Here is a 19,493-nt window from a genome sequence, read left to right on the forward strand (position 1 = left end):
CTTTCCTTAGCCAAAATTGCAGAGATAGAATGTACAATGATATGCCAAAGCAATCCCAAGTGTCCAACCCTGAAAATGACTTAGGAATTACATGATATAGACTAGCCCAACCCATTCCCTTGCCTCTAGGGATCGAGCTCATCATTCTAGGAGCTGTTTCAACCAATTCTAAACAAATCACTAAAATATAGGCAATCAAAACAACTTGCCTCTATAAGGTAGGACACTGATTCATTCATTAAATTTTCACTTTTTTGTGAATGAATCCTCTAGAACAAGTAAATAAGTGCCAAAATTACATCATGTTTATCCAATTACATCAAGATAGATCAAAAATTACATCAGAAAGAAAAACTAGTCAAATTGGCCAAATTTCTGCGCTGGAAGGTGAAAAATTGAGCAAAAATCTTCTGTGTGCCGCGCCAAAATCTGTATGCGTCACGCCACTTTGAGGCTGAGTTTGAGGCACTTCCTGAAGTCCAAATTGAGCCCAAGTGTGCTTGTTGGAAAGCCCTGCCTGTTTACTTTCCAACCCAAGTGGAATTTCTGAATTTGGTGCCCATTTGCCCCTCCAAAACTTCAATCTTCCAAGACTGCTTCCTGTGTGCCAAAATAGGGGCAGAGAGGTCATTTTTTTAGTGTTTTTTACCTCCTGGGGACTCAAAACTTACCCAAACTTCTTGACCATGCACCAGCAGTCATGATTTTTCATGACAAATCCAAAAATATAAACTTTTTGCCATTTGTCGCTTCCGATCAAAAGCGCGCAGCGCACAGGGAGAAAAACCCTGTTTTTTGAGCAAAAATTTCCAAAATATCAAAAATGCCCCAAATTTCTTAAAATTCGGGCTGGAGCTTCTTCATTAAGTGTTATGTTGGGCTAAAGAGGCTTCGGCCAGTATCTGAAGACGATCAAGCTCCCTTTGCCTCTTTTGCTTCCTCATTGCCTTCCTCAATTTTGCCTTTAAATCCCTGATTCGTGTCTTGCAGAGCTTGTTCCGTGCCATGTAGTGGAAAGCCATGTGTCTCAGCAATGCATGGTCTTTGTCGGCCTTGTCCAACAGCCTCTCTAAGTGCATGTTAACTCTCTCGAGATTAGCCTCCCGATCCTCATTAATCTCCTGCTCCAATGACGTGAGCTCAATTCTTCTCCTTTGTGCAGCTTGGCGATTCTCGCGGATGTTCTCTAGCTCCATGATTGCTTGCTGATCTTCAAGCTATTTGTTCCTCTGCTCCAAATATTTCATGGTCCACTTAGCTCTCTCCAAGTCAAGGGATAAGGCTTGAATCTCTATTTGCTGCTCCTGGATGATCTCCCTAAGCTTCGCACTTTGTGGGCCCGTATCTGTATCATCATCATGAATGAGAATGAAGTCTATCTCTCTTTCACCTGAAGGCCCCTCATCCTGCATTGGCCTCTTACCTTTGTCATGTACCTATGATACTGATGGAGGAAGCGAGGCCCCTTCCACCTCGGGTGGAGATAACACTTGCCTCGTTGCTGCAAACAAATGTCTAGTGCCTCTCTGATACGTAATGAATATCGGCACACTAGCGGTCTCATGGCGCTCATACTGATGAGAAGGTCCACCTTCATGCTTAACCTCTGATAATCCCTGTGAACCACCAAAATCTTAATAAGAGCAAAATGATAGACACTGTTAAGTTGCTGCTAAGGTGTTTTATGTTGCACAAGGGTGGTCATCCTCTCTATGTTCCGGCAAATGAAATACAGAATGTTCATCATCCGTACCCTGGAGAAATGCATGAGCACCCTGATGTGATAAGCATAGAGACGAGAGAACCGTCCCTCACAGTTGAAATATTTCATGATCAATTTCATTAGTGGAGCATATTCATCTTTCAGATATCGGAATGGGAACACTCTCTTGAGCTGCCTCAAGAAACCGGTTTTAATGTATGGCTCATAATCCTGCCGGTCAATCTTCTGCTTCTTGTGCCATCGTTCTCCAATGTTCGGTATGCCGGTTTCTAATGAGACAGATTCTGGTGTAAGCGTGAAGGTGACACCAGCTAAGATAGCTTGGTCTCCATGTAAGTGCAGCACGAATAAACGAGCCAGCTCATGATGAAATTGAACACTAGGCACCTTTTGACAAAACTCATAGCATGACTAATGCTGAAAACAAAACATGGCACGAGGGCAAGCCTGCAATTCTGTAAGGGTGGTCGGTTCTTCTCTAACATGTCTGCCACCTTTATGAGGCCTCCGGGGTGCCTGTTCTTCCAAGGGTGAGTCACTTTGGGTTTCCACTTCATAGTCAGATGAATGCTCAGATGCCATGACTGTTGTTTTTCAACTGCCTTAGAAAAAAAGATGCTGGTGTAGGAAGACTGTGCTGAACTGCTCTTTTTAGTGATGTATTCAAATTCTGCCACCAAGGGGAAAAATGCAACAAGGGACTATTAGAAAGGGGGGGGAAGATGAAGAGTTTAGGGAATATTAGGATACATTTTGTTTAGGGAAATGTAGGAGGGTTTTGAGAAGTTTATCTAAGGTAGGGTTTGGGGTTTTTGCATTTGTAAAGGCATGAAAGGGAATTGGGAATAGGAGTTTAGTAATTTTTAGGGATAGGGAAGAATAAAATTCAAGAGAAATGGAATAAGGGAGAAGGGAATGATGGAAAGAAGGGAAAAATGGGATGGAGGGGGAACCTTGGTAAAAAAACAATGAATTTGCAACCCTAACAGCAATTGGCTTGAGGAATTTTAGAGGTGGGGTTTGAGAGTTTTTATTTCAACCAATAGCAGCTGTAAACCACCATCACATTGGCACAAAAATGGATGAAACATTAAGATGGTGGTCCTACCTGGAAAATCCAAACGATTAAATGGCAATTTGGCGAAGTTTCAAACGTTTTCCGGCTTTCAGGTGTATGCGTCGCGTCGCATACCCAACGCGCCGCGTTGTCCGAGTGCGCCACGCCACCTGTTCTATGCGCCGCGCCCGCCAAGTTTCCTCCAACTTCACCCAAAACGCGCACTTGCTCACCCAATTGCTTTGAACTGTTACCTCTTTACTCTTGGCATTCAAAATGACCTTGACCCTCATGGAGAAATCTTTATAAAGACATGGAGACATGGTTTTGATTTTTGATTCTCCAAAACCCATTTTTATAATGTTTGACATTAGCACTTTTTCACACTTTAATGTAACTCTGTTTTTCACACTTCCTTTTTTATTTTCCACTGAAATGATGAAATTGTTTTTGGCAATTTTTGCAGGGACAGCTGACATGGAATTTGGCAAAGGAGACCAGGGTTGCGCCTGAAGATTTAAAAAACTAAAAACTTTGAAAATTATTACAAAAGGACAAAATGTTTGACTTTTCTTCAAAACAGAGTTTTGAAAAACAGTCATAATCCATCCATATGATGATGAAAATCTTTGAATGACAACTTTGTAAGAACCTCCCTCTGGGCTGCTGACTTTATTGGACATTGTGAAGACACATTTTGTGAAACCCTAGACCTAGTGAGTGAAAATAACTCTTGCTGATCAAAAGACATGAAAACTTGATTTTGATGAACAGACCTGAGCCAGCAGTGCAAAGCATGAGGGGGACAAATGACAAAGCCCTTCCGTTAGATTATGGCATGCCCCTAGCGAAATGCAACTGAGTGAAACGAGCGAGACACCTAAAAATGAAATGCAAAAAGAGTTTTGATCTCTGACGGAGGGATGACCAGACCGACTCTAATAAAGCCATAAGGTTTGTTTTTTTTTAATGTCCGTGTTGGGTTGTGTGTTTTTTCGTTTTGTAGGCAAAAAGGGCTTTTTCAAGTCAGCACGCACTCCAAAGCTTCAGTGAGTAAAAAAAAAAAAAACCCTTCCTCTTTTCCAAAAATTACTAACCTTTTAATCTAGCTCACTTGGTCCAAAGTTAGTTTATGAGAATAGAGGTCTTGGGTTCAAGTCTTTCTTTTTGTTGAGTTACTTTTTCAAAAGCCACATGTAACTTATGTTTTAAAGTTACTTTATGTAAAAGTGTTCTCACCCATTATAAAAAGTGAGTCACTTATAATTCTAAAGTCTCTTTATCTTTTATTTAAGTTACAATTTAGTAGGTGGCTCATAAAGTACAATTGTAAAAGTGACTTTCACTTATTTATAAAAGTGGGTGACATTATTTTTTTTAAAAGTGAGCTAATTAGATTAAGTTTGGAAAGAGGGAGGATTTTTTTTTTAAATATAACATTATCATTCATTTCCGCACATTCACATACTTCGTCGGCATCTTCAACAACATTTCTTCAAAAAGCCATAACTTCTTCATCTAGAAGTCGTTTTCAGAGCCTTTTTTTAATCGGCCTAATTTTTCAAGATCTCTCCATTGGAACACTTAGTGTTTCAGCATCTACAGCTTCAGTTTCTGTTAAAATGGAAAGTCCATGCCAAGTTATTCTTGACAACACCAACTACTTCCAATGGGTGTCCTGCATGGAGGATTTACTTAGAAGCAAAGGTCCTTATAGAATAGCCTCAGGCCAAGAGTCTAAACCTAAAGGTGAAGATAAGGTAGTCAAATGGGAAAATAAGCAAGATCAAGCACATGGGTTGATAGGGATGTCTATTTCTCCAGACCTTAGATTCCATATCGCAGAACTTGATACCCCTGATGAAGCAATGAAACGGCTCAATAATGTTTTTGGAATTAAGAATGAAATTAAAGCCCATCAACTCGAAAATGAGTTGCTTACGTTGGACCCCAATAATTTTTCTTCCATTAAAGATTTTTTTGTCCAAATTCAAGACCCTTAGAATTCTCTTGGAAGGTGTTAAGTTAAGAAAGAAGATGGTAGCCTTATCTATTCCATTCTTATTAAGTTAGGACCAGCCTACTCTGTGTTTGTTTCCACTTTCCATTCTACTAGAGAAGCCTTTATTTCTAAAGGACAAGCTTACAAGTCCCCCTCTTTTGATGCCTTTTGTGATTCTTTAATAAGAGAACAAGAAAAACTCTTACATCTTGGTCTTCTTAATCTTCGAAACTCTTCTAAAAAAGCCTTAACCGCCCAGTAGCAACCAAGTTCAAAGAATCCTAGGAAGCAACATCCTAAAAAGAATGGTCCTAAACCAACCAAGGGTCCTAAGCACTTTCAATCTCAAAATGAAAAATCAATTCAACAAAATGATAAGGCAAATAAAAACAGAGGGAAGACGACTAATAGACATTGCAACTTTTGTAATCGAGATGGTCACTTAGAATCCAAATGCTTTAAGAAGATGGAAGCTTTGGAAGCAACAATGAAGAGGCATAAAATCCATTTGGAGCACTCTTCAACTTCAACTTCATCTTCCAGAATAGAACTTTCTGCATGTGGTTGTCAGGCATCTAGGTCTGGTTATGCACTAAATGTATCTTCTTCTTCTCATTCTCATGAGTGGCTCATTGATTATGGAGCTTCTTATCACATGGCCAAAAACAAAGCCATGTTTTCTTCTTTAAATGATTGTAGCACCAAAAATATATATGTTGGTGATGATAGATCTCTTAGTGTTGTAGGGACTAGAACTATTCATCTAGACAATGGTCAATTTAACGATGTTTTATGTGTTCCAACCTTACCCTGCACCCTTCTATCTGTATATCAGATAACTCATTCAGGTGAAGGTAAAATCGTTGAATTTTCACCTCATGATGTTGTAATTAATGACCTAAGAGATCCTAGACAGATTTTAGATACTGGCATTGCTAATGATTCTACAAGGTTGTACAAGTTTAACAACTTTGGGTCATCAACTCCTTGGTATTTCTTGCTCATAATGATGAAGTGAGCAAACTTTCGCATGAGCGATTTGGTCACTTAAACTATCACTCCCTTCAAAATCTATGTAAAGAAAATATGGTGACAAGTCTTCCTATGGTATCTTGCAGAGATGGTGTTTGTTCCAGATGTGTACTCAAAAAACATCATCGAGATAGTTTTTAAAAACATGCCTCTTGGCACGCCTCAGCCCCTTTACAGCATGTGCATAGTGATTTATGTGGTCCACTTCCAGTTGTTTCATTCTCTGGCTACAAGTATTTCTTAACTTTCATTGATGATTTCTCCAAAAGTGAAGTATTTAACATGTTCTTGGCCTTTAAGGCTTTTGATGAGAAACAATCTGGATATCAAATTCTTAAGCTAAGATCTGATAATGGCAAAGAATACGTTAACAACTAATTCATCAACTTTTGCACTGAGCATGGAATTCAAATGCAACATATTGTTCCATATACTCCACAAAAAAATGGTGTAGCTGAAAGGAAGAATCGCACCTTAAAGGAAATGGCTAATTGTATGCTTCAATCTAAAGGACTTAGTCTTAATTTTTGGGCAGAAGCAATTAACTGTGCAAATTACATCGTATATCGCACTCCTATTAAGGTTTTAAAGAATAACACTCCAGAAGAAGCATGGAGCTCAATTAAACCAGATGTAAGTCACTTTCGTGTTTTTGGAAGTGAAGCATGGGCCCATATTCCCAATGAGAAACATAAAGCCTTAGAACCTAAGAGTGAAAAATGTATTTTTGTTGGATATTCTGAAGATGCCAAAGGATATAGACTTCTTTCACCTAAATTCAAAAATGTTATTATTAGAAGAGATGTAAAGTTTGCTGAAAATATATCGGCCTACGAGCCTAGTTCGGCGGATGTGCCACCTCTCTCTATCATTTCTACTTTTGAAAATCATTCTTCTTCAGATGATGACAACAAGGATGACAATCCTCCCCCACCTTCTCAGGATCCTCCTTCAGCTCCTCAACTTCCAAAATGGGTTCGTGCTATTCGGGATGCGGTAGGTTCTCTTGCAGGTGATCCTGTAGAGCAGTGATGTACACATTCTCAGTTCGATAGAGCCTCTTCTTTACTAGCTCAAGCTTCAGCGAATTATGATCCTAACACCTTTGCAGAAGCTTCAGGCCATCCAGATTGCGACGCAGCTATGAATGAAGAATATCGTTCATTATTGGCAAATGATACATGGGATCTTGTTCCTCTTTCATTATTGGCAAATGATACATGGGATCTTGTTCCTCTTCCAAAGGGAAGAAAATTTGTTAGATGTAAATGGGTTTACAAAACCAAGTTTGGACCAAATGGAAAAGTTGATAAACATAAAGCTCATCTTGTTGCTAAGGGCTTTTCACAAGTTGAAGGCATTGACTATACTGAAACCATCTCCCCTGTTGCCAAAATGAACTTTATCCGCCTTGTTCTTTCCCTTGCTACCTCTTTCAAATGGGAAGTCCATCAGATGGATGTTAAATCTGCCTTTTTGCATGGGAACTTACATGAAGAAATCTATATGGAACAACCTCCTGGCTTTATACAAACACACTCCAGCCTTATATGTCGGCTTAAGAAATCCCATTATGGTCTCAAGCAAGCCCCTTGGGCTTGGTATGCCAAAATGGATAGCTTTCTTTCAGATATTGGCTTTTCTAGGTGTCATTCCGACAATATTATCTACACCAAGAAAGTGGGTAAGTCTCTTATCATTCTTGATCTTTATGTTGATGATCTTATCCTTACTAGTAGTGATCCCAACCTTATAAACCATGTGAAATCAAGCCTTAAAAAGCAATTTGAAATGACAGACTTAGGACACTTGCATTATTTTCTTGGTCTTCAAGTCTTGCAATCCAAGGAAGGTATTTCCCTTTCCCAGTCCAAGTATGTCTGTGATCTTTAACGCCACTTTCACGTGAAAGACTGTAAGCCAGCCCCTTCTCCCTTTCAATCTAAAGCCAAACTTTCAGTAATTTGTACTTCCCTTGAATTTGATGCTACCTTATACCATCATCTTGTAGGAAAACTTTTGTATCTGACCCATACCCATCCTGACCTTTCCCTTGTTGTTGGCTGTATTGCTCGGTTTATGAAAATCCCACATGAAATTCATTGGAAAGCAGCTAAAAGAATACTTCATTATGTTTGAGGTATAGTTCAGTTTGGGATTCATTACAATGCAGAAGCATCTCCTCTATTGGTTGGTTTCATTGATTCTGATTGGGTTGGTGACCCTGATGATCAGAAGTCTAATGCAGGTTATGTCTTCACTCTTGGTTCTGGACCTATTACATCGGCTTGCAAGAAACAAAGTGCCATTTCTCTTTCTTCAGCAGAAGCAGAGTATCGTGGTGTCATAGAAGCTAGCAAGGAAGCCCTGTGGCTTCGTCAGATCCTGTCAGAGTTTGGCTTTCAGCAGCAGCATCCGACTACACTTTGGTGTGATAATCAAAGTGCCATTCAACTATGCAAAGATCCAGTCCAACATCAGCACAGCAAACACATTGAACTACACATGCACTTCATCAGGAAGTTCATTCATGACCATGTTCTTGAAGTGCAATATTCTTCAACCGATGATCAAGTTGTAGACATCTTTACAAAGGCTCTCACAGAGGCGAAGTTTACTAAACTTCGATTTATGGTTGGAGTTCAGGAAGTTGTCACTAATGGGAGATAGGCTCTAATGCCTCCTTCCTTCTATTGTGTCATATTTGTACATCCTTCAATCCTATCCCAAGTTATTCTTAAGGGGGGATGTTAGGATATTCTGACACATAGGAAATAGTTAAGTATAACTTGGTCTAGTGTAGAGTTAGGTAAAGTGTGTTTCTTTACTATGTACTTTTGTAACTTACAATCCAACGGTCACTATATGTTCTTGACATGAAGTGATCTGACAGTTCATTCTCTCCTCGGTATTACCAACACTTGACCGGTGGCTTAACACCTAATTGGTCCATGATCTTTATTTAAAGAGCATGGAGGGTCATTTGTAAGGTGACCATTCATGATAGAAGCTTATGTAAATTTTCTTTCTTTTATTAATAAATTCCCTGAGGTGGTCACGTTGGCTCAGGCCATGCACTGTTTCCCTCTTTGAGGGTTTTAACCACATCAAGAATACTGGTGTATTGATCTGTGATCTGTTTGTGAGCGGTGTCCTTTGGTATTCTATCTGAGGAAATTACCTCTAAATTCCTACACCATATTGGATAATATGCCTAGCTTTAGCATCCTCCTTGTGGTTGGTTGCTAACTGCATTGGATCTGTTGGTAGGCAACAACATACGTTGCATATTCCTTCAGTCTGTGCTCCTCCAACAACAAAAGTATCCAAGATTTCCAGATGCCAAAGTTTGATGCACCATCAAGTCTATCTTGATCCCTTAATATAGCTGAAGCCATTTCTAAAACCCTCGAACAATAAACTTCAGTAAATCTGAGGAGATTTGAAAATCGTCCTATGTGAAAACCTCTATTTTCTCTTTCAAAACACTCACGCTAAGATAAACAGTAACATGAGCACTTCAGTGTTCTGCTACCATGTGAAATTTCTGGCAACCCAGAAGGTGTTATTAACCCAGTTAAAATTTCTTGTTACTTATATACAGCAGATTAATTCTTTAGCTGAAAGTAATGAATAAGAACATGAACAGCACCATTCAAAAAATAAATTGCAATGAAATACATGAGAAACCAATCACACAATTGACAAGTATTTTTGAACAAACGTCCCGAGAAAAACCCCAATGTGGGGAAAACCAATCTCCAATCTCAGGGTTTTAATATTATCTTCAACAAAAACTGCTATTGAGAAAATACAACTACCTGCCTGACACTGGCAAAGCTCTAGCAAATAAATGATCTTCACCTTTGTTAATCAAATCAACTAGGGAAATAACCCTTCTGCCCCATTCCTGCAATGTGCATTACCTCCAACAATTCGCACTGGCTCTCCCCCCAAACTCGCACTGCTCACACGTGTGGCCTTATGAAGCTCCATTTACCTTCCTAGAAATTTGATTTGTCTTCCGGGCAATTCGTATTGCCTCTTGGAGAACACACCCCTCTTCCACAGAAAATAAACCGATAACAAAAAGCTCCTTGTCAAACTCAGAATTTGGAAGTCTTTAAGATGAAGAATAACTCCAGAAAATCTCTTCCCAATCACTGTTGTTGAAACACTCTTGGTGTCTTACTGAAAACTCACCCAACTTGAATGATCTTTGTGATCTAATCTATCTCTAATTTTGCCCATTGATCTCCCGTTATAATCTCTCATTCCCAAATGAATGGCCACAATTAGAAGTTCACTTGATCCAATCGATGGCTAAGATCATCTTAGAAACTTTCCACAATATTCTAGAGGAAAATCAATCTTATCTCAACTAATATCAATTAATTATCCACTTTACCTAAGTTCTAACACTAATTGACTTAATTAATATATTTTCCCTAAGTAAAACTTGGGAAAAATTACATGGGCTTGGAGGTAATTTATTCCTCTTTGTTCCTATAGCCTCAATGACACCTCTCAAGGCTAGAACACCTATTCGAGCTACAATATTTAACAACATCAGCGACTTGGTAGCTATCAGGGGTTGTTGGCTGCCTGCAGGAAGAGAAGAATAGGAGAAAAGATTCTCCTAAGGGTTACCCACTTTGGTGGGTAAAACATAGCACAACAGGAACTTCACCAATTGAACTGTATCTTGGATATTTGTCGAAGGATACATTATCCATTATGGATCATATCCATGAGGTAGTGACAGGGAATGAAGATCTTGCATGTGAGCAGGCCACAAGGCTTATAGCCATATCCATAAGAATGATGATCAATTTTCAAAGACTTTGCACAAGAGCCAGCAAAATCACAAGGCCTGACATGATTAGCATCACGCAAATCATCAATTTTGTCTAAGAGACAACGTCTAAATTTACCTTCACAAGGAGTGCTTTGAGAAGAATGATAGGAAGATCAAGCCATTTAAAAAATGGCCCTTACACTATCATCCAGCATATTGGAGAGAACACGTTCAAGTTGGACATACCAACTAGCATGGGTATTCATCCAACCTTCAATGTCAATCCCTTGAAGCCCATACGAGCCATTGATATTATACAGAAACGAAAAAATCACTGTGCACGCCCTTGAAGAGTTGCTTGCAAAAGTTGGCGTAGAGCTAGAACTAGAAGAAAATATGGTTCTACATTGCAAAGTGCAGGCTATTAGACAGGGAACCGTGAAACTTTATAACATCATGCTGAAAGGACAATTATCCCAGATCTACAAGTGTTACTCCTTACAACAAGATCAGGTAAAGATTTCTCAACTAGTAGGAGAATTGTTGAGGGCCACCAAATCTAGAGAGAGGAAGTTTGACCCATAAAAGAGTCAAAACTCAAGTTAATTGCATATGTGGTATTATTTCATTTCCATTTCAATGATTAGCTTCATTATTTCTCTTGCCATAACATAGCCACCATATACATAAGATAAAGGCGTTATAGTTGTTCCGGAAGTGTTAAATTTCATTATCTGCAATATCTTGGATTTGTATAACAAGAATGAAGATGAGTTGTCTGGATATTTATCACATATGGTTGTTATCAGTTCCGTATTGCATTGATGCATGTCTATGGCACACCCCATAATTATTGGATTTACAAATCTACATTTACTATGGGGACAGTTGTTACAAGTCTTTTATCACAATTCTTTTCTCTACAAGTCAAATGTACACAAACTACTAAATGACATCTTGGGTCTCTTTAATCTTATATCCCCTACTTGAATCCATATCCTAATCTCTCGCCTTACAAACAAAAAGACATGAAAAGAACAAAAAATAAAGTAGAAAAACTACATAAAAAATGTAACCACAAACACTCGTATAGCTAATATTATAAGTAACAATAAAAATAAATTATGTTTTATTATTATCAAATAAATATGCATAGAGGATTATCTCTTCATGGGCTCCACAAGGTGATGACATACATATTGTAAGACCACTGGAGAATTACTTGCTTCTGCATCTCCTCACATCTTTTATTATCCTAAATATGATGATAGGGTAGTTACAATAACAACAATTGGAGGCTAACATCAACACAACTCCCTGCATATCAATTACTAAATTATGCAAGCACATAACAGTGTCTTTTTTCTTCATTGAACTTACAATAAACAAACGTTATTTTGTACCTGCCATTTTCTATCTCTTTTTCTTCTTTGGAGAAATAACTGTTATTGCCAATGCTTTTACTAATATCAAAAAAAAATTGCGCTCTAACAATAATAATATAAGCTTAAATAATGGCAATGTGACAATACTTCAACATTCAACGCCTCAATGTCACTACAAGTAATTACGTACTTCTAACTCATACTGTCAATCAGTTTCATGATGAACATTCTATCGTTCATCCAATACCCTTTTCCAATTTTTATCTAATGTTTTTCACCACCTCGTTTCAATCCAATATAAACAACAACAGCAACAAAAATCACATTAACCTGAAAATGTCATCAATAATTTTTGCAACTTCCTCCATATCAACAGTATGTTTTTTCAGACCGCCTCCATTACATTTGTATCCTGTCAATTTCAATCAAGTCAAAATGATTTTCACTTTTGTACAAATGGGAAAGAATATAAATCAATGTGTTTTGATTGCCAAACTAAACTGCATTATCCAAAAAATGCATTTACGCTATTGCAGGTATTCAATCCTTACATTCAGCAGCATAACACTTGTCATTATAAGAACTTACAAAGCTCATCTCAACCTTGTGAACAACAACTTTTATACACAATCTTATTAGAAATGTAAATGCAAGAGAGGCATGTGCAAATCAGGGGCGGATGCAATAAATTTTGAGAAATTTTGAATCTGAGGAATCAACAAAAATAGGCTTTGCAAAAATCCATATTCAAATAATATATATCAAGGTATCACTTGGGAGAATTGGTAAAACCATTTTGATAACAGGGAAGAAACCGAGGTTCCCGTTTACTAGAAGATACATTTGGAGGAAAAAGTGAAGTGAAAAATATATATAAGAAAAAATGTTAAATGGTTGAAAAGTGAAAACAGGGAAAAAGTGGAGGAAAAAAAAAACAAGTGAAAAGGTGTAGAACTGAAAAAGAAAAAGAAAAAAAGGAAAAACAAAATGAGAAGTGACTTCAGTACTTTTTAGCTTAAGTGGCAGTTCAATTTTTCCTTCAACGGGGGGATAATTTTTCCTTCCTATGGTCAGTTTCTTTTGCATGGGTATTTCTTCCTTTGGACTTTGCAAGGGCCCTTGCAATCTATTTCAGCACTCTGCAATTAGAGTCCATCATATTGACAGTTGCATTGTTCATATTTGTCTTCATTGATGATTTTAATGATCAAAAAGCAAGATATCTCCTCCAGAGACAAACACTTACCTTTTAAAGCATCCCTTAAATTCCTTTCTTAGTGTCCATTATACATTCTAGCCCCTATCCCCAAGGCTACAATGATAAAGCAAGACATAAGGTCTATTGACTACATCCAGAAAACTTATTGTAAAATTTGGGTGGCTTTGCACAAGAGTTAGCAGAAGCAGAAGACCACAGATGATCGATATATCGTACACCATCAATTTCATACAGGAGACAATGTCTGGATTTATCAAACATCTTTGGGAAGAGTGCTAAAAGGAAAAAGCCAAAAAGAAAAGGCTGCTAAGATATGGCCTGTCACCCACCAAGAAGTGGGTAATTGATAGGAGAAACTTTTATCTTCATTGGGCAGTCAGTCAACCAGCAACCCTATATGATCAGCACATAAATGATATTGAGATCCTCCACTTCTTGCTCCAGTCAGATTTCTCTCCCATCCGGCATACCTTCTTGAAGGAAGGTGGGTCGTCCATTGGTGGGTACTTTATCCCATTTATTAGACCTTATATCTATCACCTTGAGCCATAGTGATTGAATATCCTTTAGTTGATCTAGGGAAGCCTACCTTGTGGTCAAATACCACTAAAGAGAAGGAGAAAAATTGTTGAGATGACAGTGACAACCCTTTCTCTTGTTGCCATAAGGTTTGGTTCTGTCTAGTGGGGCTTTGCACTAAACCTGCTAGATTTTGTAACAACATTTTTGGCACCGTTGTCAGGAAGGAGTTCATTCCACCTCCTCAAAATCCGAAGTCAGTGCTTTAATAATTTTGATGAGATTATCCCAAATCTATGTTAGAACTTCTCATCTAGCGACTCCTATAGCTAGTTCTCGTTCCCTGTCCTTTGTTAGTAGGTCAAAAGGAGCCATTACTCTTAGAAAGAAGAGAACTACTCATAACAGCACTGCCTCTTCATCTTCCCCTAAAAATTCCCGTTCCCTGTAGTTAACAATCTCTTTGGTAGTTCTCCCACCTCAACCATTATGGCCAGGTTGTGGCTTAACACTTCATTCAAACCCTTATATGTGAGAGGCTTTTAGGGAGCTCCTCACAAGCTACCTAAGAAATATGAAGAGTGATTGCCCAAGTTCAATGGGGCTAATGCAATCACGACTGAGAAATATATGGATGAGTTTTACCAGTGTGTTGGTGGAAGACTAAATGAAGAAGAGGATGTGGTCATGATGTTGTTTGCTCTATTCTTAGAAGGGAATGCTGCAAATTGGTACTTAGACTTGCCCGCAGAAAGCCTTACGAACTGGGACCATCTCCATGAGACATTTAACAAGAGATGGGCCACCGTGAAGAAAAGCATGCAACTCTTGGCTAGGTTCCTGGAATCTAAGAAAACTAATAATTTAAGTGTCAAAGATTTCACTCAGAGGTTTGATAAATTGCTCAAAGAAGAGCTTAGCTATATAAATCTACGGAGCGGACTATCCTTGCCTTATGTATCCATGTTTGCCCTAGACATATATCCTATGCATTAAAATATAAAGACCCTGAGCAACCAAGGCATCAGCAGATACTTTATTCCATTTATTACACCTTATATCTATAACCTTGATCCAGATTCCATAGTGATTGCATATCCTCTAGGTGATCTAGGGAAGCCTCCCTTGTGCTCAAATACCACCAAAGAGCAGAAGAAAGGTTGTTGACGTGACAATGGAAACCCTTTCTCTTGTTGCCATAAGGTCTGGTTCTGCCTAGAGCAAAGGCCTACTAGATTTTTCTGCAAAATTTGTCACCATTGTTGAGGAGGAGTTGAGTCACCTCCTTGAAATTCGAAGTCAATGCTTCAATGGTTTTTTATGAGATTATACCAAAAGCCTCTGTTAGAACTTCTCATTTGGTGACTCCTATAGATAGTTCCTGTTCCTTGTCCTTTGGTAGTAGGTCAAAAGGAGCCATTACTCCTATAAAGAAGAGAACTACTCGTAAGACCACTGCCTCTTCATCTTCCCCTCTAAATTCCCCTTCCACTGTAGTTAAGAATCTCTTCAGTAGTCCTCCTGTTGAATTTGTAGCTTGGAAGGTGGTTTTGCATAGGTCATGTGCCATGACATGCAACCAACCACCTCAAATAACTCCTACAATGATTATTTAATTAATTCCCTAAGTCAAGACTTTAGACAACAGTTTAATTTAATTATTTGACTTGCTGGCCACCTTTTTGGAAAAGGTAAAAGGGTCAATGACAGATTAAGTCGTAGCCCTTGATCTCAAGAGATGAGATGAAATCTTAGCCATCTTTGGAGATTAGGGTTAAGCACTTTATGAAGGGAGTTTGAGCTGTTGAGGAGATTATTATGTTGGCACGCTTGAGCATTCAGCTGGAGAGAACCTTATGACAGTCAGAGCATCAAAAATCAGATCAAGACACTAGGTCAGCATACAGGGCAGGATCAGATCAGCAAGCAGGTCAAGCAAAGAAGGCCGTACAGCCACAAATTGCCTGGGTCGTACAGGCCAAAACTTGTTGGGCACAGAGGATGATTTGCTGAGTTGTACAGTTGGGTTTTACAGTGTTGTGTAGGGGTCGATTTAACTTTGATTTTATGGGACAAATTGCTATAGCAATTTTCTGTCGTAAGATCTGTTGTAAACTAAATTTTTGAAGTTGAAACAAAGTCCATTGTTTGGCTGGTTTTCCCCACATTGGAGTTTCCAGGGTATATCTGTGTCATTCTTTTATTTGTGTTTGGCTTTGTGAGTTTTGCTTCTGTTGTTTATGCTAGTTAAGAACCCAGAGTATTTGTTGTTACAAATTAGTTTAGAAAGCATCTTTCATTCTTTGTTATGTGAATATTTTGTTGGACATCAAAATTGTAGCTGGGTTTTTAAGAATTAACATGGTATCAGAGTTGTGGCCTTTGAATACAAAGCCAAGCGATTTGACACAGGTACTAGTTCAAACAATCAGATTTCAACGAACAAGCTTCTAGAGTTTTCTACCATGGCCACCAGTGTTTGATACAAAGACAGACTAGAAGGCTCTCTGAACTACCTTCAGTGGAAGGTTTGAATCACAGCAGTTCTCAATGAGAACAAGCTGTGGAACTTCGTCCATCAATAGTTACTCTGCCTAGTTCAGATCCCATTCCTCTAGACCTTCACAAGGTTAAGAGGCCAAGGCACAAAGGATCGTTCTCGATGGGGCCAAAGACCATCTAATACCCCATCTGTCGAAGAAAGACACCGCCAAGAAAATGCGGGATACACTCACCAAGTTGTACCACAGCAACTGTCAATGCCGTACGATGGTGCTGCGGGACAAGCTGCACAGCATTAAAATGTCCAAGGGTGAGAGAGTAGCATCCTACTAGAGCAGGATAACGCAGTTGAGGGACAAGATGGCAGTTGTTGAGCACGCTATCCAAGAAATTGAGCTACTGCGCATAGCCTTCAAAGGCTTTAGGAAACAATGGGAGGTGTTCATCAAGGGAGCACCAGCCCACTTGGGAAAGGATGTGGGACGATTTCATAGAAGAGGAAATCTTTGTAATATTCCTAACCCGGAATATACCTCAAACCCCAGCAAAAATTCCAACCAAATATGTGCAAATGATATAATAACCCAGAACTGATAAAATAACAGTGGAACAGCATATAATAATGTAAACTGGAAATATAAGTAGATACAAGAAATGCAGTGAGAAAATGCTAAGCCATTTTATTATACTGAGAAATAAAATGAGTACAAGAGGTGATCAGACAGATGGCACCTCGACTTGCACAAGGCAAGTGAAGAAATACTCTCAGAATGACAAGAATGGCCTCTCTGCGTGGATGCTGTTGCTGCTGCTAGAAAACAAATGATGATTTGGGGCTGCTCCCCTCCTTGGAAAAAGCTGAAACTCTGGATTCGGGCTCTACTCAAGAAACCCAGAAAGCTTACTAGAATGGCCGACCCCCGAAAACAACCCTCCTGGGGATCTGCGCAGTTCCTCCAAGGCTCTACGCTACCTTTGAAAACCTCTCTAAATCTTGCCTGAAACTCCACCTGAAAACTCTGCCAAAATCCTCCAATAGGCAAGGGCTGGTCCCCTGCTCACTCACATAGCATAAATCCTCCTGCAAACCCCAATCCCCAACAGCTGCCAGAATGAACTGCGTCACTCTCCCAGTGCTGCGCAGTCCTCCAAAATGTTGCTAAAACTGCTGCTGGAACGCTGATGAAACTACCACTGAAACACCAAAGGAAAAACCTTGCCCGAGCAGGCACTCGAAGTCCCCTGGGCTAAGGGTGAGATCTCCGAACGGAGACACTCGATGCACTAAATAGTGCTGCAGACTAGCTAAACAGCCAGCATGCTCAGAAGTCGAATGACTAGCTCCAAATGCACATAACTGAATGATCCAAAATGAGGGGGCTCTTCTCTATTTTATAACCTCTGGCTCTCACAATCCCTAGGATTACCTCCTCCTGGGTGATTCCCCTCTTGCCATGTGTTCTTCCCTCTTACGCAATCCCTCCATGTGTCTGCGTGGGCCCCATTTCTGCGTCCCCCTTTGGCCCCCTTGGCTCCTCCTTAAGTCACAACGTTGTGCTACTAGGAAGTGACTTTTTATTCTTAAAGTGAGTTATGTCCCCCGTCCTCACTTTTTATTTAGAAATAACTATAGAAGGCAAAAATTGGGCAAAATCGAATATTCCAATTAGCCATGGCTAATTAGGAATATTACAGTCTCCCCCGGCAAAATGTTGCTTGTCCTCAAGCAACTGAAGTGATGGATGCTGCAAGATCTTCTCACTCTCCCAAGTGGCATCTTCATCTGGCAAATTCTTCCACCTCACCAAGAATTCCCGGACCGTCCTGTTCCTTAGCTGCCTCTCCCCGGTGTCAATAATAGCCTCCGGCTGCAATACTAAATGCCCCTCGTCATCCATGGGTGGTAGCTCATCTGTCACTGTCACCTACTGCCCCAATGCCTTTTTCAAGCAGGAGCAAAGCTATTGTTGGAGCAGCCAAAGGTATGCTTCATGACCAGGAGTTGCCCATGTTTTTATGGGTAGAGGTTTGCAATATTGTCACATATTTGCATAATAGAAGCCCACACAAGGTGTTGGGCACATTGACACATCAGCCGGCATTTACGAGGAAGAAAACAAATTTGGGACACATCCGCATTTTTTGATGCTTTGTGTATTGCCGTGTTCCTTCTGAAAATAGAACGAAGCTAGAACCTACTGCAAAGTAGGGTATTTTTGTGGGGTATAACGAGACCCCAAAATCCTATCGAGTGTACAATCTTGCTCTCAAGAAAACAGTGATACGCAAGGGTGTGAAATTCGATGATGAGAGAGTTCTTCGAAAGTCTTGCAGCATAAATCTACCTATAGTTGAGGCTCAGGAGCAGCAAGCACCAAAGGTTGAGACAACACAGACTCCTCAGAGCACTATCATGCAAATTAGAGAGCATAGCGAGTAGGCTGAGCAAGAAGAACAAGACAAGGGACGGAGGGCTCCTAACACCCTACCTCAGACTCCTAACACAAGGAAGAAGAAGGCCAAGTGGGTTGACCAAACACTAAGAGAGGCCCAAGAGTACATTAGTACTCCAAAATATTCAATCAAATAGAGCAAGGCTCCTCAGTGCTATTTTGGTTACATGGCATTGATGAGTGAGTTAATTGAGGTCGAACCTACCAATTTTTAATAGGTATCCAAGCATCAAGTGTCGATGGATGCCATGGTGAAGTATTCTTCCATCATGAAGAACAATATTCAGTGCTATTTTGGTTACATGGCATTGATGAGTGAGTTGATTGAGGCCGAACCTACCAATTTTTAATAGGTATCCAAGCATCAAGTGTTGATGGATACCATGGTGGAGTACTCTTCCATCATGAAGAACAATGTTTGGGAGGTAGTGCCACGGCCAGAGGGAAAGTCAGTGGTTGGCTCCAGATGGGTGTACAAGATCAAGCATGTTGCAAATGGCAATGTGGAGAAGTTCAAAGCTTGTTTTGTGGCTAAGGGGTTTTCGCAGAAGGAAGGAATCGACTATGACAAGACCTTCGCCCCTGTAGCTAGGTACTCATCCATCAGGGCTATTATCTCTATAGCAACGCATATGGGTTGGAGAATTCACCAGATGGACGTGAAGACAACCTTCCTCAATGGTGTTGTTGAGGAAGAAATCTACATTGAGTAGTCGAAGGGTTTTGAGGTGCATGGGAGGGATTCCCATGTGTGCAGATTAAGGAGAGCGTTGTATGGGCTCAAGCAGGCTCCCAAGGCATGG

General features: G+C 39.7%; 1 protein-coding gene across 1 annotated transcript in view; it reads right to left on the minus strand.

Moving 5' to 3' along the window:
• The window catches only part of LOC149250262 (E3 SUMO-protein ligase SIZ1-like), a 338,204-nt gene that overhangs the window by 239,272 nt on the left and 79,439 nt on the right, over positions 1-19,493 (minus strand). The window contains exon 4 of the mRNA XM_089453590.1: positions 12,328-12,409. Coding sequence (XP_089309716.1) covers positions 12,328-12,409 — 82 coding nt within the window. The remainder of the gene's footprint in view (positions 1-12,327; positions 12,410-19,493) is intronic.

Source organism: Pinus tabuliformis, chromosome 7, assembly GCF_031772625.1.
Source record: "Pinus tabuliformis cultivar Carrire ecotype Pingquan chromosome 7, CPIR1, whole genome shotgun sequence".
Lineage (NCBI taxonomy): Eukaryota > Viridiplantae > Streptophyta > Pinopsida > Pinales > Pinaceae > Pinus > Pinus tabuliformis.